Genomic DNA, 24,458 nt, shown 5'->3' with positions numbered 1-24,458 from the left:
AGATGTGCTTCAAAGGTAGGATTTATATAAGTCTAATGTAAGCCTAAGCTATATATAAAAAAATCTTTGGTGCCTAATCCTTTTAAAGTTGGGAGAAGTTTTTGAGGGAGGTAGATTCTTCTCTATGTTAACTGAAGAGTAAAGAGGGTTTCATGCAGTGTTTTCCCCTTACTGCCACAATGACATGCAGATCATAATGCATGTATATTCCTTCCTCCCATTCCTCCAGCCAAATCACGGGTAGGCCTCTGCAAATATGAGCAAATCAGCCATTCTATGCATTATTCTATTTTACAGTGAACAGTGTGAAGTTAATTCAATATGTGTTGTATTGAGTTGAATTGTGAATATCAGTTACAGGTTTTTTGCATAGCACATGCGCATTACATTTATAAAACGGGAACAAGTGTTCGGGGTATAGGGCGAAGAGGACAAGGACACTTGGCCGCTCTGAATTGTATCACAATATTTTGTGATTTTGATGGATATGATTTATTTAAGGGTCGTACACCTACCGGTGCCCAGCCCGCATGGGCTTACAAGACACTACTAAACACATACCATTTTCCTTGTACTCAAAACAAAATAACATTTGACAAATTATAGGCATACAATAATCATGGAAAGTACAGATACCATCTAGCCACACTACACAAACAGTACATTTCTCCTTCTCCTCCAGGCGTTGTGAACAAACAATACTACTTGGTTATCGTGATACTTGGCCTGGTATTGTATTGTTAGTAAAATGTTTGTGTCTTGACAACACTACTCTCTACTATCTCTGTATTTAATATTTAACCGTGTCTTTATTTGGGTGTACTGCATTATTGAAATGCTTTATTAAAATATGTATGTGTTAAACAGAGTGCTGGAAGACCGACTCGTCTAACTAGATTCAACTGTCAGTGTTCATGTCTGGTGGTGGTGTGACAGTCTTCATTTACAGATTTCATCTCTAGACTGTAGAAAGTTGGCTCAGAAAGTAGGAAACTAGTGTCTTCGGATTATTCCTTTATAACATGGGAGTGCTTGCCACACTCTAGTGACACATACAGTAGTTTCCACCATCATGTCACCTGAAGTAAATAGTTGAACACACATTTCTATGTTTTTAAGGTGCATTAGGGCTCTAAAAATATAGAATTCCTCTTTATGCTGATTCGCGTCGTGTGTGTGTGTGTTCAGACAGCTCTTTCTTTAGCTAGTCAACCCACCACAATTTACCTCCTCGTCTCAGCAACATCACAAGATGAGGTCAAAGGGTTCACTTGACTGAGAACCACGCTTGTGATTCTCAATACAGCAAGCTATCAAATTTTATTTGTCACATGAGCCGAATACAGCAGGTATAAGACCTTATTAAAATACAAAAATGAGGCTATATACAGGGGGTACTGGTACCGAGTCAATGTGCGGGGGTACAGGTTCGTCAAGGTAATTTGTACATGTAGGTAGGGGTGAAGTGACTATGCATAGATAATAAACAGTGAGTAGCAGCAGTGTAAAAACAAAGGGGGGGGGGGGGGTGTGTCAATGTAAATAGTCCGGGTAGCCATTTGATTAGGTGTTCAGCAGTCTTGGGGGTAGAAGCTGTTTAAGGAGCCTTTTTGTCCTAGACTTGGCGTTCCCGAACCACTTGCCGTGCAGGTGCAGAAAGAACAGTCTATGACTTGGGTGACTGGAGTCTTTGACAATTGTTTGGGCCTTCCTCTGACACCGCCTAGTATATAAGTCCTGGATGGCAGGAAGCTTGGCCCCTGTGATGCACTGGGCTGTACGCACTGCCCTCTGTAGCGCCTTACGGTCAGATGCCGAGCAGTTGCCATACGAGGCGGTCATACAACCGGTCAGGACGCTCTCGATTGTTCAGCTGTAGAACTTTTTGAGGAACTGGGGACCCATGCCAAATCTTTTATTTATACATTTTTTCCACCTTTTATTTAACCCAGGTAGGCCAGTTGAGAACAAGTTCTCATTTACAACTGCGACCTGGCCAAGATAAGGCAAAGCAGTGCGACACAAACAACACAGAGATACACATGGGATAAACAAATGTACAGTCAATAACACAATAGAAAATCGATATGCATAGTGTGCAAATATAGTAAGATTAGGGAGGTAAGGAAATAAATAGGTCATAGTGGTGAAATAATTACCATTTAGCAATTAACACTGTAGTGATAGATGTGCAGAAGATGAATGTGCAAGTAGAGATACTTAGGAGCAAAACAATAAGTAACAATATGGGGATGAGGTAGTTGGGTGGGCTCTTTACAGATGGGCTGTGTACAGATGCAATGATCGGTAAGCTGCTCTGACAGCTGATGCTTAAAGTTAGTGAGGGAGATATAAGACTCCAGCTTAAGTAGTTCTTGCAATTCATTCCAGTCATTGGCAGCAGAGAACTGTAAGGAAAGGTGGCCATTGAGGAGTTTGCTTTGGGGATGACCAGTGAAATATACCTGCTGGAGCGCGTGCTACGGGTGGGTGCTGCTATGGTGACCAGTGAGCTGAGATAAGGCGGAGCTTTAACTAACAAAGACTTTTAAATGACCTGGAGCCAGTGGGTTTGGCGACAAATATGTAGCGAGGGCCAGCCAACGAGAGCATACAGGTCACAGTGGTGAGTAGTATTTGGGGCTTTGGTGACAAAATGGATGGCACTGTGATAGACTACATCTAATTTGCTGGGTAGAGTGTTGGAGACTATTTTGTAAATTACATCGCCGAAGTCAAGGATCGGTAGGATAGTCAGTTTTACGAGGGTATGTTTGACAGCATGAGTGAAGGTTGCTTTGTTGCGAAATAGGAAGCCGATTCTAGATTTAATTTTGGATTGGAGATGCTTAATGTGAGTCTGGAAGGAGAGTTTACAGTAGAGAGTTTACAGTAACCAGACACCTAGGTTTTTGTAGTTGTCCACATAAGTCGAACCGTCCAGAGTGGTGATGCAAGATGGGCGGGCGGGTGCGGGCAGCAATCGGTTGAAGAGCATGCTTTTAGTTTTAGTTGCATTTAAGAGCAGTTGGAGGCCACAGAAGGAGTGTTGTATGGCATTGAAGCGCGTCTGGAGGTTAGTTAACACAGTGTCCCCAGAAGTATACAGAATGGTGTCGTCTGCGTGGAGGTGGATCAGAGAATCACCAGCAGCAAGAGCGACATCATTGCATTGATATATACAGAGAAAAGAGTCGGCCCAAGAATTTAACCCTGTGGCACGCCCATAGAGACTGCCAGAGGTCCGGACAACAGGCCCTCCGATTTGACACACTGAACTCTATCTGAGAAATAGTTGGTGAACCAGGCGAGGCAGTCATTTGAGAAACCAAGGTCGTTGAGTCTGCCGATAAGAATATGGTGATTGACAGAGTCAAAAGCCTTGGGCAGGTCGATGAAGACAGCTGCACACTATTGTCTTTTATTGATGGCAGTTATGATATCGTTTAGGACCTTGAGCGTGGCTGAGGTGCACACACGACCAGCTCGGAAACCAGATTACATAGCAGAGAAGGTACGGTGGGATTTGAAATGGTCACTGAATTTGTTAACTTGGCTTTCGAAGACTTTAGAAAGGCAGGGTAGGATAGATATAGGTCTGTAACAGTTTTGGTCTAGAGTGTCTCCCCATTTGAAGAGGGGGATGACCACGCAGCTTTCCAATCTTTAGAAATTTCAGATGATATGAAAGAGAGGTTGAACAAGCTAGTAATATGGGTTGCAACAATTGTGGCGGATAATTTTAGAAAGAGAGGGTCCAGATTGTCTAGCGTCCAGATTGTGCAGCTCTCAGAACATCTGCTATCTGCTATTTGGGTGAAGGAGAAATGGGGGATGCTTAGGCAAGTTGCTGTGGGGGGTGCAGAGCTGTTGACCGGGGTAGGAGTAGCCAGGTGGAAAGCATGGCCAGTCGTAGAAAAATGCTTATTGAAATTATCGTAGATTTATCGGTGGTGTGTTATTCCTAGCCTCAGTGCAGTGGCAGCTGGGAGGAGGTGCTCTTATTCTCCATGGACTTTACAGTGTCCCAGAACTTTTGGGAGTTTGTGCTACAGGATGCAAATTTCTGTTTGAAAAAGCTCGCCTTTGCTTTCCTAACTACCTGTGTATATTGGTTCCTAACTTCCCTGAAAAGTTGCATATCGCTGGGGCTATTCGATGCTAATGCAGTATGCCACAGGATGTTTTTGTGCTGGTCAAGTCTGGAGTGAACTAAGGGATTTATCTGTTCTTAGTTCTGCATTTTTTGAATGGGGCATGCTTATTTAAGATGGTGCGGAAAGCACTTTTATAGAATAACCAGGCATCCTCTACTGACGGAATGAGGTCAATATCCTTCCAGGATACCCGGGCATGGTCAATTAGGAAGGCCTGCTCACTAAAGTGTTTTAGGGAGCGTTTGACAGTGATGAGGGTAGTTGTTTGACCACGGACGCAGGCAGTGATCGCTGAGATCCTGATTGAAGACAGCAGAGGTGTATTCAGAGGGTAGGTTGGTCAGGATGATATCTATGAGGGTGCCCGTGTTTACGGATTTAGGGTTGTACCTGGTAGGTTCCTTTATCATTTGTGTGAGATTGAGGGCATCTAACTTAGATTGTAGGATGGCCGGGGTGTTAAGCATATCCCAGTTTAGGTCATCTAACAGTATAAACTTTGAAGATAAATGGGGGGCAATTAATTCACATATGGTGTCCAGGGCACAGCTGGGGGCTGAGGGGGTCTATAACAAGCGGCAACAGTGAGACTTATTTCTGGAAAGGTGGATTTTTTTTCTCTGTCACATGTGCTCATGTGCTCAGTGTGAACCTGCTTTAATCTGTGAAGAGCACAGGGCGCCAGTGGCGAATTTGCCAATTTTGGTGTTCTTTGGCAAATGCCAAACGTCCTGCACGGTGTTGGGCTGTAAGCACAACCCCCACCTGTGGACGTCGGGCCCTCATACCACCCTCATGGAGTCTGTTTCTGACCGTTTGAGCAGACACATGCACATTTGTGGCCTGCTGGAGGTCATTTTGCAGGGCTCTGGCAGTGCTCCTCCTTGCACAAAGGCGGAGGTAGCGGTCCTGCTGCTGGGTTGTTGCCCTCCTACGGCCTCCTCCACGTCTCCTGATGTACTGGCCTGTCTCCTGGTAGCGCCTCCATGCTCTGGACACTACGCTGACAGACACAGCAAACCTTCTTGCCACAGCTCGCATTGATGTGCCATCCTGGATGAGCTGCACTACCTGAGCCACTTGTGTGGGTTGTAGACTCCGTCTCATGCTACCACTAGAGTGAAAGCACCGCCAGCATTCAAAAGTGACCAAAACATCAGCCAGGAAGCATAGGAACTGAGAAGTGGTCTGTGGTCACCACCTGCAGAACCACTCCTTTATTGGGGGTGTCTTGCTAATTGCCTATAATTTCCACCTTTTGTCTATTCCATTTGCACAACAGCATGTGCAATTTATTGTCAATCAGTGTTGCTTGCTAAGTGGACAGTTTGATTTCACAGAAGTGTGATTGACTTGGAGTTACATTGTGTTGTTTAAGTGTTCCCTTTATTTTTTTGAGCAGTGTATATGCACTACATTTCAAAAGTTTGGGGTCACTAAGAAATGTCCTTGTTTTTCAAAGAAAAGCACATTTTTTGTCCATTTAAAATAACACCAAACTGATTAGAAATACAGTGTAGACATTGTTAATGTCGTAAATGACTATTGTAGCTGGAAACGGCAAAAAAAAAATTCAAATGAATATCTTTATAGCCGTACAGAAGCCCATTATCAGCAACCGTCACTCCTGTGTTCCAATTGCACGTTGTTAGCTAATCTGTGTTTATCCTTTTAAAAGGCTAATTGATCATTCGAAAACCCTTTTGCAATTATGTTGTGGAAGGCTACCCAAAACGTTTGACCCATGTTAAACAATTTAAAGGCAATGCTACCAAATACTAACTGAGCTTATGTAAACTTCTGACCCACTTGGAATGTGATGAAAGAAATAAATAATTCTCTCTACTATTATTCTGACATTTCACATTGTTAAAATAAAGTGGTGATCCTAACTGACCTAGACAGGGAATTTTTACTAGGATTAAATGTCAAGAATTGTGAAAAATTGAGTTTAAATGTATTTGGTTAAGTTGTATTTAAACTTGCGACCATCTCACTGAACTAATTCATTGTGGAGGCCGAGACTTATGCTTGATCCGAAAATGTGGTCGGAGGCAAAATATGGAGGGTATGACGGAATTGCCGAACCTCCAGAGGCATGCAGATGCCAAATCGCTATGCGCCTCCCAAATGTAGTAACAATGCGGAGAGCTCTGTATAGCTCCGCACTGACATGATTAGTTGACGGGAGGTGGGGGTGGTACATCCTGTAGAAAACAAACTCACTCACTTGACAACAGCTCTGCACTCAATCCTATAGAGTATGAATGCCCTGACTTCTGCTGAGGCCGTATCAACGTAAATGCTGCATGGCCAATGCAGACGTCAGATTGCCCAGATGCATAATGCACTTCTCTCTACAGAATGCACTCTCTCCTGTAAATTCGTGCACTTTCATTGTTACGTAACTTCATTGTGTGAATTGTTTGCATTTGATTGTTAGTGTATATGAATGTCCATTTACATAGATCACCAGTAGTACATTTGCCGTTAATTCCTATAATTTCTCATCTACAATGTTTGTTACTTTGGTTACAATAATTTCTGTTAATGCGTTCAGTATTATTATTGCGGTCTTCCTGTTATCATTGCCGGAGTGGATACATTGTTTGCAGCGTGCACAACCTATGCTACACTTGTGAGAAACAAGTTTTGGTGTATTTCATTCCATCTTTGAGTTTTGTCAATTTAGTCATTTGTCTTTTGTTTGGAGCCCTCCTGTTAATGTTGACTAAGGACTCGCATGAATAGAAGTAGGCCTATAGGCTACCTGGCCTGCGTGCAAATGTGGGCATATAAATATGCCCATTTGGGGATCTGATAGTATTTCTGATTGGCTAAACGCACCACCACTAAGGAGCTGTGGAGCTTCTCAAAGTAATGTTTCCTTCACCTCAAACAGCAAGCAAATAAAGTCTATTTTTACATCCATTGAGAGTTACAGTAGTTCCTCAATGTATTTGAAACATCTTTCCAGCTCTCTCTCCCTTTTGATAACCACTTGTGAAAGGGAAAAATGTTATGCTCTGGTCATAGCAGTGCTTGACTTGGACTGAAATAGGTTCTGGTACTCATTTTGGGTGCTGGTACTGTTTTATATTTAGGTGCAGCAGAGCCACAATACTTTTGAGCCAGTACTCTATAAGAGGAACAGAAGCTCAAGCAGTAGATAATTTGATGTGCAGGTACTCCACCCCGGTGAGTTCCTGCCCAAGTCAAGCACTGCTTCTCCTTCCTTGCGCAAATACCCAAACTCACTGGTCCGGGAAACTCTGAGGGCCCAGAGTATTTTATACGATGTTGCAAGTTCACTAGTGCAAGCGTCAGGTGGGACCCAAGTTAATAGTTGAGACAATGTTTCAAGTTTGTTGCAGACAGTCCATGTGATTTATAGGATATTTATTTTTAGCAGGGTATTTTCTACCTGCAGGCTGCAATGTTTTTATTTGTTGGTTTTATGTAGGCAATATTTTACATAGTTGGCAATAGAAGTAACTTTTTAGATTTATCATTTTAATTTAGATTTGTATCGGATTTTTATTAACCACATGACAATGATTTTGAGACATGAAGACATTATTATAAATTAAACTGTTTCACCATAATGTGCATATGAAAACCATAACTGGCATGCAGATCGGTAGAAATGGTAAGATAAATTGGCATTCCACATGAGAAAGGTTGCCGACTCCTTGTGTCACCGATTACCGGCAACTTCAGGAGAGTAATGGCGGAATCTGCAGCAGTCAGCACGAGCGGGAGGAGAACAGTTGGGTCAGGTTAAGTTTTTTTTCTTCTGGTTATCTAGATCTCTGGCACCCTCCTGAGACATTTGTCTTATTTCATGAAATGCTAAGCTTAAAGCATCAGACCAGCTCAATGAATGTAGTTGATTTTATTGAAACACATAGGGTGTGTCTAAATATGGAAAAATACAAGTAAAAAAATGTTGACCACTTGTTTCGTCGAAAGAACAGACAGCTTTCGGTCGACCAAGATTATTTTATTTTTTGGGGGGGACAGCCCTATTTTTTTCCTCCATATTATGTCTGACAAGCTACCCAGAAAGGGGCTAAGAATAGATAGCCCATATTTATATATGTAGCCTTAGAAATAAGGTTCAAGAAATCAATAACTTACTAAGATAACATTCATATACTGGCTATCTCTGAGACTCACCTAGATAATTCCTTTTATACAGCAGTAGTAATACAGGGATTTAACATATACAGAAATGCCTATGGAGGAGGTGTTGTTGCATATGTTCAGAGCCATATTCCTGTAAAGGTTAGAGAGGATCTCATATCTAATGCTGTTGAAGTGTTGTGGTTGCTGATTCACCTGCCTCATCAAAAGCCTCTCATTTTGGGTGCTGCTATAGGACAACAATTGCTAACAGTCAGTATCTGGATAATATGTGTGAAATGCTTGGTAATGTGTGTGATGTTAAGAGGGCCCTGTTTTCTGGGTGACCAAGCTGTCCGCTCAAGAGGAAGCTTCCTACTGTAATCAGTGCCTGTAATCTGGCTCAGGTTATTAATCAACCAACCAGAGTGTTTACAAACAGTACAGGAACTACATCATCCAAGTGTGTTGATCATATCTTTACTAATTCTGCAGAACTTTGTTCTAAAGCTGTATCCACACCCACTGGATATATTGACCATAATATAGTGACTACAGTGACTTGCGAAAGTATTCACCCCCTTTGGCATTTTTACTAATTTGTTGCCTTACAACCTGGAATTAAAATAGATTTTGGGGGGGTTTGTATCATTTGATTTACACAACATGCCTACCACTTTGAAGATGCCAAATATTTTTTATTGTGATACAAACAAGAAATTAGACCAAAAAAAACAGAGAACTTGAGCGTGCATAACTATTCACCCCCCCCAAAGTCAATACTTTGTAGAGCCACCTTTTGCAGCAATTACAGCTGCAAGTCTCTTGGGGTATGTCTTTATAAGCTTGGCACATCTAGCCACTGGGATTTTTGCCCATTCTTCAAGGCAAAACTGCTCCAGCTCCTTCAAGTTGGATGAGTTCCACAGGTATACAGCAATCTTTAAGTCATACCACAGATTCTCAATTGGATTGGCTTTGACTAGGCTTTGACTAGGCCATTCCAATACATTTAAATGTTTCATAATTAACCACTCGAGTGTTGCTTAATCAGTATGCTTAGTGTCATTGGCCTGCTGGAAAGTGAACCTCCGTCCCAGTCTCAAATCTCTGGAAGACTGAAACCGTTTTCCCTCAAGAATTTCCCTGTATTTAGCGCCATCCATAATTTCTTCAATTCTGACCAGTTTCCCAGTCCCTGCCGATGGAAAAACATCCCCACAGCATGATGCTGCCACCACCATGCTTCACTGTGGGGATCGTGTTCTCGGGGTGATGAGAGGTGTTGGGTTTGTGCCATACATAGCGTTTTCCTTGATGGCCAAAAAGCTAAATTTTAGTCTCATCTGACCAGAGTGCCTCTTTCCATATGTTTGGGGAGTCTCCCACATGCCTTTTGGCGAACACCAAACGTGTTTGCTTATTTTTTTCTTTAAGCAATGGCTTTTTTCTGGCCTTTCTTCTGTAAAGACCAGCTCTGTAGAGTGTATGGCTTAAAGTAGTGCTATGAACAGAGCTTTGCAGCTCCTTCAGGGTTATCTTTGATCTCTTTGTTGCCTCTGATTAATGCCTTCCTTGCCTGGTCTGTGAGTTTTGGTGGGCGGTCCTCTCTTGGCAGGTTTGTTGTGGTGCCATATTCGTTCAATTTTTTATTAATGGATGTAATGGCGCTCCGTAGGATGTTCAAAGTTTCTGACTTTTTTTAACCCAACCCTGATCTGTACTTATCCACAATTTTGTCCCTGACCTGTTTGGAGAGCTCCTTGGTCTTCATGGTGCCGCTTGCTTGGTGGTGCCCCTTGGTTAATGGGGTTGCAGACTCTGGGGCCTTTCAGACCAGGTGTGTGTATATATATATATATATATATACTGAGATCATGTGATACTTAAATTGCACCAAATCTTATTTAGGGGCTTCATAGCAAAGGGGGTGAATACGTATGCACGCACCACTTTTCCGTTTTCTTTTCCCCCCATTTAAAAAAATAAATAAAATAAAAAAAGTTATTTTTTTCATTTCACTTTGCCAATTTGGACTATTTTGCCTATGTCCATTTACATGAAATCCAAATAAAAATTTATTTAAATTACAGGTTGTAATGCAACAAAATAGGAAAAACACAGAGGGGGATGAATACTTTTGCAAGGCAAAATGACGCTGGGCCAATTGTGCGCCGCCCTATAGGACTCCCAATCACGGCCGGATGTGATGCAGCCTGGATTCGAACCAGGGACTGCAGTGACGCCTCTTGCTCTGAGATGTAGTGCCTTAGACCGCTGCGCTGCTTGGGAGCCCTTCAGTTGTCTTTTTCTTGTTATTTTTTTAAATAGTCGTGTTGTTCTTTTGGTCGTGGTGTTCTTAGTTTAGATTTGTGTTGCGGTTCCTGTCCGTTAGTGTTCTGTATTTTGTCATGTTCCGTGTTTTGTGTGGACCCTTCTTCAGCAGCTAATGGGGATCCGAATACAAATCATGAATCATATGCTGAACAATTATAGCCTCCAAGGACTTTCTCTCTCTATAAGACAGGGATGGGCAACTGTAGACCCGCGGACCAATACAATTTTATTCAAATTATTGTATTTATTTGTTTGGGGGGGGGGGGGGGGGATTCAAAGTGTCAATTTACTGTTGAGAGTTAGTATAATAGATGCACAAAGTGCAATTCTGAAATTTGGTTGTGCATCAGCAGTCGCTCAATTAGCCCATTCCAGCATAATATTTTTGTTTGATTGGCCAGCTATCTAAACTTGTAGTAAGGTCGAATTACCGACTGGGGTTGGCCCATTGATAATCAGTTATCATATTAAAAACTGCCAACATTTGTCTCCACCCTATGTCAAAATGTGTAGAATTGCAGGAAATTATAGGGGGGTGTTTGCATGTGGATACGCAGACCCACAAGCCACTGTGGCCCCTCATGATGAGTTCTGTTCTTTTTGGGGCCGCACCCCCATCAAAGTAGCCCATCCCTGCTCTGAGACAATGGGTCATAAAAATGGCTCTTGACACCTAGGTGGGATACCATGTGACCTCGCAAGACTAAAAAAGCACTGCTCCCCTCTCAATTAAATTCAAAGGTTTTCATTGGCATGGGAAACATATATGTTTACATTGCCAAATATGTAAAATAGATTTCAAAACCTCTCTTATCATTGTCTTCTCTGCCCTCCTCTGGACTCAACAGCTTCTCAAAGGAGGGAAGAAGAACCTCCGTTTAGGGGCCTTAGCAAGAAATAGTAACTGATAAGAAAGGGAAAGTAACTTTTCGGGACAGAATACCTGCAATTTAGTACATTTCTAATTGTGACTGAAGAGCCCAAGTACAAGCAGTCTCAGTAAGGACTGGAGACATCCAGGCTGTATCACAACCGGCCGTGATTGGTAGTCCCATAGGGCGGTGCACAATTAGGCCTAGCGTTGTCCGTGTTTGGCCGGTGTAAGCCGTCATTGTAAATAAGAATCTGTTCATAACTGACTTGCCTAGTTAAATAAAAAAAAGACTTAAAGAGCTAGTGAAGCCTGAACCGTACACATAAGCGAACCTTCTTCAAGGAAAGGAGAAGAAACTCCAGATCATTGCCTCTGCAACATGAAGAAGAGAGCCATCAGACAGAGCGACCAGGAACACAAGTCAAGAAGGAGCACCATAAAGGAGCACAATCCAGAGAAACAGAACAAGCACAAGGACACTCAAATCGAGGGAAAGGACACACAGCCTTCCCCTTTTGTTCTCACCATGCGGCCTGAACAACCAAGAAGCCACAATAGACTTTGATTACAGGCTAGAGTGTAACTTTCTTTCAATATTCATATATTCTCGAGGTCTTCACTTATTATCTTTCATTCTATTTCCTACCTGTCCTTGATCAGGGTCATTGTTTTGTAAATATTTTTATTCGTGTAATTAAATGTAGATTGTATAAATACATTGTGTTGTCTAATTATTCTGTTACAAAGTGGGCTCTATTTGATTCTCAAATAATTCATACCTTCTGATAAATCAATTGTTTACTAGTATTCACATTTTTGTCTTATAATGTTATATTAAGTCAGGTCTTCTTGGAATACTATTTTTGTCCAATAACGAACTTGTGCCCCAATGAAAAAATTTGTTTCAATTTTTTAAATATATATATTAATTAGTCCTTAGGGATGAATTAATTAAGAATTTATAGTAATAATTATACACTACTGTACAAAGGAGAGGACAGTAGCAGGGGTGGTTTACAGCATGTGCTGAGGCAGGTGTCTCTAGCTCAGCAGGCCAACTCTCTCCTTCCTTCCTTTCCTCTCACTCTCTACTTCACATCATGTCACTTCCTCTGACACACTCACTCACTCACTCACGCACCCCACACACCAGGAAGAGGAGGAATACTGGATGCAGGCCTAGAAGAGAGAGATTGAAAGAAGAGAGGAGAGAGAGGTTCACCATTTCTAAGTCAATCCCAGGTTAGCCTATGGCACTTGAAGTAAGTTTTGATTGGATTTATTAGGATCCCCCATTAGCCGACTGGTCTTACTGGGGTCCGACACATAACAAAAAATACATTACAGACAAAAGACTTTACAATTTACATACATTTCAAAGCGTGTGTGTGTGTGCCTCAATCAGTTACACATACATGTCAGTACATACACACAACAAGTAGGTCACATGGGGGAAAGGCATAGTGTGCAGTGAGGTGTTGCTCTATTTGTTTTTTGAAACCAGGTTTGCTGTTCAATAGCGCTATATGAGGTGGAAGGGAGTTCCATGCACTCATGGTTCTGTATAACACTGTTTTCTTGAATTTGTTCTGGACTTGTGAAAAGACCCCCGGTGGCATGTCTGGTGGGGTAAGTGTGTGTGTCAGTGCAGTAAGTGGACTATGCAAGCAATTTGGAATTATCAACACATTAATGTTTCTTATAAAAACAAGAAGTGACGCAGTCAGTCTTTCCTCAACTCTTCGCCAAAAGAGACGGCATGCATAGTATTAATAATAGCCCTCTGATTACAAGGAAGAGCAAGACATGCCGCTCTGTTCTGGGCCAGCTGCAGCTTAACTAGGTCTTTCTTTGCAGCATTTGACCATATGACTGGAAAAGAATCAGATAAGATAAGGACAATTTATTTATTTTTCAAAAAAAATAAAAATAATAATCTAGGCAAGTCAGTTAACAACAAATTCTTATTTTCAATGACGGCCTAGGAACAGCGGGTTAACTGCCTTGTTCAGTGGCAGAATGACAGATTTTTACCTTGTCAGCTCGGGGATTCGATCGTGCAACATTTCGGTTACTTGTCCAACGCTCTAACCACTAGGCTACCTGCCGCCCCGCTTTATGGAGTGAGGTGTCAAAAAGCAGAGCATCTCTTTATTACAGACAGACCATTAAATCTATATGTTTTGACCGTGACCGTTCACAATCGAAGGTAACACCAAGTCATTTAGTCTCCTCAACTTGTTCAACAGCCACAGATGTGAAAGATTGTGTGCTGTAGCTATAGGTCTAATTAGCAGTATGGTAATTGTCCTCTCATAGGGGAGTTGAAATGTTTTATGAATGAATAAATGGGGTGATGTGTTATTATTGTTATTGTGGCTGAGAGCATCACTGACTGCTGCTGAGAGGTGTGTGTGTCGTTTAGACACTGAGGCCAACACCACCCCTCTACATACAGCATCAGCAGCCATGATGTTTTGTTGTCATTCTATTAGTGTTTTTTTCTTCTCTCTCTCTTTCTCCTTTCCTTGAACATGCTGCAACAATCTCTCCTTTTGATCTCTTGATAGATATTCGACTTGATGGATGCCAAAGCTCGGCAAGATTGCATCAAAGAAATAGATCTCCTAAAGGTAAAGAACCAGAGAGAGCGAGAAAACAATTGATCTGTACCAGACGCCCGCATGCGAGTGTGTTTGTGTGTGCCTCTCTCTCTTTTGTGTGTGTGTGTGTGTGTGTGTGTGTGTGTGTGTGTGTGTGAGACTCCTCCAGGCTTACATTGACTCTTTTTTTATTTTTTTATGCCCAAAACATTTCATTTTTTTCTCTCAGTATTGTTTAGAAGGGGGGCAATAGTGGATCGCCATGTAAATTTAGCAGACTCCCTTGTGTGTATCTTGATGTTTTGTCCCCCCCACGCCCCACCCCACGCCCCTCATCTTTTTGTCTTTCTTCTTTTAAATGAAGTGTTTTCATTGATCAAACTAGCTTAAACATGCGTTGCTTGTCTCTGGTCTCAAAAGCTAACGAACAAATTAATGACAGGTTGAATAACTCCCTCTGTCTAGGTGATCAGAGGTGTGTGTGTTCTCCAGGTTGTTGCTAACTCTGTTCATAACACGTTACTCTCTCTTCCATACACACCTAGCACACCTCCATACACACCTAGCACACCTCCATACACACCTAGCATTTCGCTACACCCGCAAAAACATCTGCTAAACATGTGTATGTGACCCAATACAATTAGATTTGATTTGATGAGGTCTGGATTAGCCAACCACAGAGGAGACTAGTGTTAATGCCAGGCTTAGCCACATGCCCCCTCTTTTTCCCTCCCTCCATTTCCCCCCTCTCTCCTCCATTCTAGGGCTCAGGAGGCTGATGCACAAGATATGTCACTCCATCCCTCCCCCTCTCTCTCTCCCTCACGCCTCTCTTTATCCCTCCTCCAGGAGTGTGTGTGCTTTTCTGTCTCTTCTGTGTGAGTGCTAATGGTTGTGGTGGTTAGTTCCAACAGTCTGGCTGTGTGTGTGTGTGTGTGTGTGTGTGTGTGTGTGTACTGGGCAGGACTAACAAGGCCAGATTGTGAACGGGGGAATCCAGCCTTCCTTCCATCTATCCATCCTTCTACCCCAGTAGACAGGACAACACGACACACAGCCAAATCAGAGTAATGAGATGCACACTGCCATGGGCCTGACACACACACACACACATCTTGGCATGTACGCTCACGGTCCTCTATCTATCTGTTCATATGCTTTGTAAAGTGTAGGCTAGATGATCCTGTTGTCCTGTATGGCTCAGTTGGTAGAGCATGTCGCCTGTACCGCCAGGGTTATGGGTTTGATTCCCGGGGCCACCCATACGTAAAATATATGCACGCATGACTGTAAGTCGCTTTGGATAAAAGCGTCTGCTAAAAGGCGTATACTGTATATACATTGATGAATGACCGTCTATACTCAGACTCAATTTCAATTTGCTTTATTGGCATGACGCATTGATACATAATGCCGAAGTACAATGTTACTCGCTCACTCTCACATTTCTCTGTCCCTCTCTCAGCCTTTGTGTTGTAGTTTATGTACTTCCAACCCTTACGTGAGTTCTGTGAGATGAGATGCAGTACAACCCCAGCCCAGTCCCAGTGTCCGGCTCAGATTCAATTACTCCAGTCTGTTTCACGGGCAGTCCTGAAGCCTGCTCACATTAACCTCATTTAACCTGAACTAACTGGACAGAAGCCTGGCCCCTTTCTGCACACACACCCTGTAGCTGTCCAGGCCCGGAGCTGGGGAGCCAGCATCTACAGTCATATCTCTTAGCATGGCCAGGGTCTTCATGGGTCAGTGTGAGTAGGGGAAGGAGAGAGACGGGGGGGGGGGACACACACGGATGTTTCTCTTGCTCTGAAATGACGCATCACAGAGCTGCAACCCTGATCCAAAAATACGTCTGCTGCAGTGTGTTTGTTTGTGTGTGTGTGTGTGTGTGTGTGTACAGTATGTATACATTGCTTCTCCTGTGGATCAGTCCACAGAGTGAACATTTCTTTAATCACGTCGGAGCAGTGTCATACCGCATGCCTGGGCCCCGCTATCGCTGCTCACATCACAACCCCTGACACGCAACACGTCTACTGTAGCTCTCTCTCACTCTCTCCCTCCGCTCTCTCTGTCTGACTGCACCTGATGTGGTTAGTCACTTATTGACCGATCAACAGGAAATAATCTGTTGAGGAAATGAGAGGGTTTTCTAGATCTATTTATTTCTCTGCCAGCGGCGTGTTGAGAGCTGTGTGGAACAGCAGCCTGTTGTAATCAGACAATGGCTGTTGTTGACATGTCACACTGCTCTGTCACACACAAGGACAAAGCCATAGCCTTCTCATTCAACTACGCGGTTCTACACCGGCGTAGCCGGCCAAATGACCGACAACGTTACACATTACAGGAGCACCTGATAATGTTTATTTGAAAGGATTGCAACACTTGAACATACTCGTTGTCACATTGCGTTGTATATTATATCTGTGTAAGAAGGGGTCATTGGTTGGAGACTTGGGACAAAATATGTGTTGATTTCAAAAAAGCTTTACAAACCCTGGGAGCCAGTTAAACAGTCATTGTTCCCTCATCTATTCTCTCTCGCTATATCTCTATTTGTCCCCCTCTCTCTCTTTCCCTCTCTCACCATCTCTCTCTCTCTCGCTGTTTCTCTCTCTCGTACAGCAACTGAACCACCCAAACGTGATCAAGTACCATGCGTCATTTATTGAGGAGAATGAGCTGAACATTGTGTTGGAGCTGGCCGATGCTGGTGACCTCTCCCGGATGATCAAGGTAAGATATTTGCTGTTCCCACACAGGTCAACCTTCCTCACTGGAATCCACCCTGGTGATCTACTACCCTGTTGACCCGCTGAAGTGATGATCTCTGGTGTTGATCCACTGGCGATCCACTATAGTGATGGTCCACTCCGGTGATCATTAACAGTAGGCCGCTATAGTGATCTACTCCTATGGTGATCCGCCCTGGTGATCTTCTCTGTCGATCTACTCTGGTTGATTATTCTTTTTTTGCTTAACTCTTATGTCAAATGTGTTTGCCTGCTGTAATCTCTCATACAGTACAACTCTCCACCAGAACCATAGTATTCACATTCTTCACTCATGCCAGTGTCAAATTAGTGGTATGTTATGTATGTAAAACCCTGGGCAGAGCAGAGCAGCCTCTCCATGTATAAATGATGCCTAGCCAGGGTGTATCTGAGCATCTCAACAAGCTCTTAGCACTCATCTACCGCAGCTCTCAATGTCCAACCATCCAATGCTGTCTCACACTGCAAATTAGGACAGCACGATTAGCACTGCCTGCGAGAGATACCACATGGCAGGCTACACACACACTACACACACGCGGGCACAGACACGCACTGACACACACACGGACCCACACACACACACAGGTCTTCCTTTGCGCCTGCCTCCTGCCCTCTCTTTACATGATTTGTTTTCTTAATTGAACTGTGCCGGTCCAGGGGTTGGCATCATGACTACGAACCTCCTCGCTCCCTCTTCACTGCCCTGCCGCAATGAAGTAAATACACCATTCTTACACTGTGCTGCCCCCCCCCCCCCCTCTCTCCCTGGCACTGGCCCTGGCCCTGACCATCTCAGGATTCTAATCAAATCAAATGGTCCTTGATTTGCATGCACTTACAGAATATTGCATGTGCAGTTTTTTGCGGTGGAAGGCATGGAAGGCTTTCTTCTGCTTCCCCATTGACATCAAACACTTCTCTGATATGCTAATGCGGTGCAAGGGGAAGAATGGCCCACCATGCTGCCTTTGTTTGGATGTGGGCCAAGGTCTCTCTATTTCACTCACGTGCACCTACGCAAGCGCACACATGGACGCACGCTGGGACAGACGTGAGCGCACACACACACACACACACACACACACACACACACACACACACACACACACACACACACACACACACACACACTGACAGACGCACGTGCACACACACACTTTCTTGCTATCATTCCTGTTCACTCTGTCTTTCTCAACTATTATTCCCATTTCCTCTCTCTGTTTCTCGCTATCTTTTCCGTTCCCGTCACTCTCTCTGCACTCCATTTTTAGCTAGTTTTTGCCAGTCAGTATCCCATCCAGCACAGCAACAAAGCTAGCTCGCCAGTCCATTTCTCACCCGATTGGCTATTACGCTGCCCTAGCTGATAGTTTGCATAAACTTTGTCCCATCACTCGTACCATTGATTTCCGGTAATCCTGTCGCACGGCGACTGTTTCTGTGACCTCTGAAACAGAATGAAGTCATAATCGACCGCTAGGAGCTGCTGGGAGGGTGAGGGGGTTAGGGTTGTGGGAATTGTGTCTTGTGTAGTTTGTGTGTGACTGGTTTACATATATATGTAGGAGCTATATACCAGATGTGAGCGTTTTGAACATAACCCCAAATGCCTCTTCTCTGGTTCTGAGAACTCATGTGCTTTCCATCGCAGCATAATGAAAATGAGAAGGGGCTCGGTATGAGAAAGAAAGAGTGAGCGAGCGGGGGGAGAAGGAAAAAGGGACCGAGAGAGGCAGAGCGAGGGGAAAGAGAGAGGTCAGGGAGAGGGTAGCGAGACAGGCAAGAAAGAGAGAGGTCTGCATCATATTAACGATGGAGTCAAATACATACAGGGGGACTCGAGGGGCTTAGCTAGTTAGTTGTGTATGTTAAGCTTGTGTATGTTGTCTGACATTGTTGTGCTGTGTGTATCTATGCAGCACTTCAAGAAGCAGCGGAGGTTAATTCCAGAGAGGACAGTGTGGAAGTACTTTGTCCAGCTGTGCAGTGCGCTGGAACACATGCACTCCCGACGGGTCATGCACAGAGGTACTACACACACACACACACGCACGCATGTGTACACTTAAACCTCAACTTGAACTATGTACCCTGTCCTCTCTACAGATATAAAGCCAGCTAATGTGTTCATAACAGCCACAGGAGTGGTGAAGCTGGGAGATCTGGGACTAGGACGATTCTTCAGCTCTAAAACCACCGCTGCCCATTCTTTAGGTAAGACACGCACACCACACAAACAAACACTTTTGTTTGACTATCCTTGTGAGGACCAAACAATTGATTCCCATTCAAACTCCTATTTTTCTTAAATCCTAACTCCTAAACCTAACCCCTAACCTTAACCCAAACCGTAACTTCTAACCATAAGCCTAACCCCTATACCTAATTGTAACCCTAACCTCTAAGCCTAAAATAGCCTTTTTCCTCGTGGGACCAGCAAAATTAAGCCAACTAGTCCAATTTTCATGGATTTACTATCCTTGTGAGGACTTATGGTCCCCACAAGGATAGTAAAACCAAACATACACACACACACCCACACAGTAAGGCGGGGGGATGTGTTTCATTAGCTGGTGCAGCCCAGAACCAGAACCAGAACCATTTGTGTGTTATAAAGTTGGGGGGTTTAGGCCTTCTTATGGCAGCTTAGGGGCTGTCACCTCTTCATTTGCCAGTTTGTCACTTCCTGTTGCCTTGACCTCTGACTTCTGAACTGTTGTCTGGGCGGAACCTGCCTGAAACACACCTCGCCTCTGCTGCCGGATACATAGTGGTGGAAAAAGTACCCAATTGTCATACTTGAGTAAAAGTAAAGATACCTAAACAGAAAATGACTCAAGTAAAAGTGAAAGTCACCCAGTAAAATGCTACTTGAGTAAAAGTCTAAAAGTATTTGATTTTAAATATACTTAAGTATCAAAAGTAAATGTAATTTAAAAATATATACTTAAGTATCAGAAGTAAAAGTATAAATACTATCAAATTCCTTATATATGGCAAACCAGACGGCATGATTTTCTTGTTTTTTAATTTACGGATAGTCAGGGGCACACTGCAACACTCAGACATAATTTACAAATGAAGCATTTGTGTTTACTGAGTCCTCCAAATCAGAGGCAGTAGGGATGAGCAGGGATGTTCTCTTGATAAGTGGGGGAATTGGAGAATTTTCCTGTTCAGCATTCAAAATGTAACGAGTACTTTTGGGTGTCAGTGAAAAATTACATTTTCTTTACTAATGTAGTGGAGTAAAAGTTGTCAAAAATATAAATAGTAAAGTAAAGATGCCACAAAACACGATTTAAGTAGTACATTAAAGTTTTTTTTACTTAAATACTTTAAACACTGCCGATACACAGCTCCGACTGTTGTTAAACAGTGGCCCACTGGCGCGTAGTGTGTTGTTGTGGGGATTGTGCCACTCTTGTCAAAAATGCTCAGTTAACATATTCTCACACTCTCAAAAACTTGCCCGGGACAGGATTTTCTCAAATAAACATGTAATGAAAATTACCATTTTAATTAAGAGAGAAAGTCATTACACAATTGTAAACTTTAAGACCCACACTGACAGTTTCCATTTCATTTGGAAAACACAAGCCACAGCGCCCTCTTCAGGTGGTCTGTGAGTAGGCTGCTTCTACAGCCCCTTGGTCAGGGTGGGAGAGGAGAGGAGCGTTTGGTTTATTCGGATCCCCATTAGCTTTTGCCGAAAAGCAGCTTCCTAGGGTCCACAAAAAAACATAACAGAGCAAGTAGCAAATCAATGATACACTGATAAATTAAAAATACAACGATATACAAATAATACAACTAAAGAATAATGTGTGTGTTAGTGTGATTTCACTGTCCCTATTGTGCCATGAGATAATGTTTTATAAAGAAATGTAAAGGTCATTTTGCCGTTTGCTTCTCTTTCATTATTAGATGTTTTATACAAAAATATGATGCTTCACTGTTCAATGTTGTCATTTCACTTCTGAGTGTTTCCACTATGCTAGTGAAATAGTCATTGAAATGATTGGCAATATCGTAAGGGTTTTTATAAATGACCCATCAACTTCAATGAACGATGGAGATGATTTGGGTTTTCTGCCCATGATATCATTTAAGGTACTTTAGTCTTTTCCCATTGTGTTTTATGACATTTCTTCTTCTTTTTGTTAAGTGTAGTCGCAACATTTCTCAATTTTCAGTATGTCAACCAATCAGCTGAGCAGCCTGACTTGTTTGCCACCTCTTTCGCATAATTGTTTTGGACCGTACCATTTTTCAATTCGTCATCAATCCAGGGGTCTCAGTTTTCACAGCAAATTTTTTAACAGGTGCATGCTTGTCAGTAGTAATTGTACAAATATTTCCAATGCTGCATCTGGATTCACTTCCTCATACACATCAGACCAACATACATTTTTTACATCTTCAACAAAACATTTTGTGTGATCTATTCTAAATTACTTTAGGCCCAAACTTTGGCATTTTGGCTTTCCTTGTTATTGCCACAATTTTATGGCCACTACAGCAAATGGGAACTCATATTTCTTTGAAGCAAAGTTCTGCAGCGTTAGTGAAGATAGGATCAATACCTGTGACAATGGATGTCATAGATCCAACACAATTGGTATTCACTCTAGTTCGTTGAGTTACAACCTGGGTCATATTATAGGCATTAGTCACAATTAGAAGCTTCCTCTTGAGAGGACTGCTAGTTGTTAACCAGTCAATGTTCAGGTCACCCTGAAAATAGACCTCTGTGTTAACAGCACACATTATCAAGCATTGCACACACATTATCCAAATACTGACTGCTAACACTTGGTGGCCTATAGCAGCACCCCAAAAGAAGAGGCTTTAGATGAGGCAGGTGAACTTGAAACCACAACAATTTCGACAACATTTGACATGAGGTCCTCTCTAAGCTTTACATGAATATGGCTCTGAATATACACTGAGTGTACAAAACATTAACACATTCCTAATATTGAGTTGCACCCCCTTTTGCCCTCAGAACAGCTTCAATTCGTCGGGGGGCATGGACTCTACAACGTGTCGAAAGTGTTCCACAAGGATGCTGGACCATGTTATGTCTTCTTGCCAGGTCACCCTCGCAAAATAGGTTTTTAACCTCAATGGTTCTTACCTGGTTAAATAAAGGTTAAATAAATGGTTCCTACAGTTGTGTCAACTTGGCTGGGTGTCCTTTGGTTGGTGGACCATTCTTGATTCACAATGGAAACTGTTGAGCGTGAAAAATCCAGCAGTGTTCTTGACACACTCAAACTGGTGTGGCTGGCACCTACTACCATACCCTGTTCAAAGGCACTTAAAGATTTTGTCTTGCCCATTCACTCTTTGAATGGCACACGTACACAATCCAAGTCTCAATTGGCTCGCTGCCTAAAAGTCCTATGTCATGGAAAGAGCGAGTGTTCATAATGTTTTGTACACTCAGTGTATACAGCAACACCTCCCCCATAGGCATTCCTGCCTTTTCTGCAGATGTTACAGCAGTAGCAATACTACTGATATATCATCAAAGGAATTCTGTTAGTGAGTCTCTGAGATGGCCAGTATATCCGATCTTAGCACGTTATTGATTTCATGAACTTTTCTAAGGCTACATGGGCTGTTATTAGCCCTTTTCTGGGTAGCTTATCGGAGATAGACATAATATGGAGGAAAAAATATATACAACATAAAAACATTGTTTGGCTAATAGTCAGTCAATAAGGTATTTATGAGTGCATGTGTGTGATGTTGGGCTGAAGCTACTGACCCGGAAGCTTGGCTCTCTCTCTCTTCCCAGGTTTTTGGGAGGGAGGGTGGACAATGAGCTTGTCGTAGCGGATGTAATCAATGTCCACACGCTCTCTGGCAGCTTCCATAGCTGGGATAAGATCTTTCCGCCTCTGGCGCACAGCTTTAGAGAAGTCCTCGTTGAGGAAGATGGGGGGGGGGAGAAGAGCAGAGTGGTTCAGAGGCTAGTTTCTCCACAAAGGGTTAATCTCCCCCACGGGCATGGAGACCCAGAATCCATCCATTCCCTAAAGCCTCTCTTCTCCTCTCCGGCCCTCACCTTTCTCTCCATTGCTCTCTCCCTGTCTCCTGCTGCCTCTTTCTTTCTCTTTCTGCTGCCTCTTTCTTTCCCTCTCCCTTTTTTCCCCTCTTTTTTTCTTTTCCCATCTCTTTCTTTCTGCCTCACTGTCTGTCCATGTCTCTTACTCCAGCTCTCCGTTCTGCTCTTGCTCCTTCTCCTCCATTCTCTCCTCCCCCCAACACATTTTTCTCACTCTCTCCTTCCTTCCCTTGCTCACCCTCCCTCCCTCTACCTCCGTCTCTTTGGGAAGATCTCAATTGCGTACTCCTCGTGTCGTCTCCTCGTCTTCTTCTCGAAACCCATTGGACGCGAAGCCCCTCTGACCTTCTCCTCCATTGGGTTTTGATAAGGTGAGTAGAGAGGACGCCCGGAGTAATCAATTGAGATTCTTCCTTTATCTTTCGACATCGACTTTCTTTCCTGCCCCCTTTCTCCCTCCTACCCCCTCTTCCCTTTCCCCCCCTTTCTCTCCCCCTAGCCCTCTTCATCTCTCATTCCCTCTCTCCCTCCCTCTATTCCCCTTTCTCTCCTTCTCTCCCCATGTCTCTCTCTGCATGGGGGCGGTAAAGTTTGTGTGTGTGTGTCTGTGTGGGGTGGGGTGTAATAAGTCAAACCACCCCAGTAGAGCAGGGAGGTGCTGGCTAGATGGAGGTCCAGGCTTAGAGTCTGTCAGCTTTCTCGCTCGCTCGCTCTATCTCCCTTTCAACTCAGCACACACACACACACACACACACACACACACACACACACACACACACACACACACACACACACACACACACACACACACACACACACATCACCTGGTTCCATCCATAGATTGCTACCATGACAATATTCTCTTCTCTTCCCCGAGAATGCCACTCAGTTGTCTTAACGCTTTCTAATAATGGAAATCAATCCCAACATGACTTCTAGTTTATCCGCATGAATAAATGATTGTGTTTTAATTGGGAATGAATGAATGCTGACTGAGGCACTGTTGCTCTGCTCCTCAATACAACTATTAGCATAAGAGAGGGTGATGATCTTTAATCAGCTGGTAATGAATGTTAGGGGAACACTGTTCAAACAGCACCAGGAGACCTCCGTAGAAACGCACGCACGCAAGCACACACAGGAACGCATGTGCGCATGCACACACACACACCACCAAGCTGATGACCTGGGCTCTCGCAAGCCAGCTCTCTCTCTCTCTCTCTCTTTCTGTCTTTTATCTCTCCACCTCTCTCCCTCTTTCTGTAGTTGATGGTGGAAGTGAATGATGATTTTTAGAGTTATAGGTCACAATTCATTATAGTGACCTCACATTTACAGATAAAGAAATATTTTCGCAGCCCAATTAAAAACCACACTCGAATAAAAAGGGCTCACTTTCAATTCTGCACTGAAAGACATCAACTCTTATAGAATTCCCCGTAATAGGTTTATTAAAACTAATTTACATTATACATTGGAATATTTCCCCTCAACATGTTA

At 43.2% G+C, this 24,458-nt stretch overlaps 1 protein-coding gene and 1 long non-coding RNA gene across 7 annotated transcripts in view; one reads left to right on the top strand and one right to left on the bottom strand.

The window, feature by feature from the left end:
- LOC139577570 (serine/threonine-protein kinase Nek7) overlaps window positions 1-24,458 on the top strand; it is a 182,186-nt gene that overhangs the window by 100,402 nt on the left and 57,326 nt on the right. For 4 of the 5 annotated variants that reach the window (XM_071404677.1, XM_071404675.1, XM_071404676.1 and 1 more), the window contains 4 exons: window positions 14,064-14,126; window positions 16,731-16,841; window positions 18,802-18,910; window positions 18,989-19,096. In XM_071404677.1, the coding sequence (XP_071260778.1) occupies window positions 14,064-14,126; window positions 16,731-16,841; window positions 18,802-18,910; window positions 18,989-19,096 (391 nt within the window). The remainder of the gene's footprint in view (window positions 1-14,063; window positions 14,127-16,730; window positions 16,842-18,801; window positions 18,911-18,988; window positions 19,097-24,458) is intronic. The other variant, XM_071404678.1, reaches the window with a different exon arrangement.
- Window positions 19,894-24,458, bottom strand: part of LOC139577572 (uncharacterized) — a 56,148-nt gene continuing 51,583 nt past the window's right edge. Inside the window, exons 2-3 of one of the 2 annotated variants that reach the window (XR_011675337.1) lie at window positions 22,659-22,802; window positions 19,894-20,606 (exon numbers count right to left, since the gene is read on the bottom strand). This is a non-coding gene — a long non-coding RNA (uncharacterized lncRNA). Of the gene's footprint in view, window positions 20,607-22,658; window positions 23,387-24,458 lie in introns of those variants that run through there. The other variant, XR_011675336.1, reaches the window with a different exon arrangement.

This window comes from Salvelinus alpinus, chromosome 6 (genome assembly GCF_045679555.1).
Source record: "Salvelinus alpinus chromosome 6, SLU_Salpinus.1, whole genome shotgun sequence".
Taxonomy (NCBI): Eukaryota; Metazoa; Chordata; class Actinopteri; order Salmoniformes; family Salmonidae; genus Salvelinus; species Salvelinus alpinus.
The sequence above is the reverse complement of the archived record's forward strand: the minus strand, read 5'-3'. Positions and strand labels throughout refer to the sequence as shown.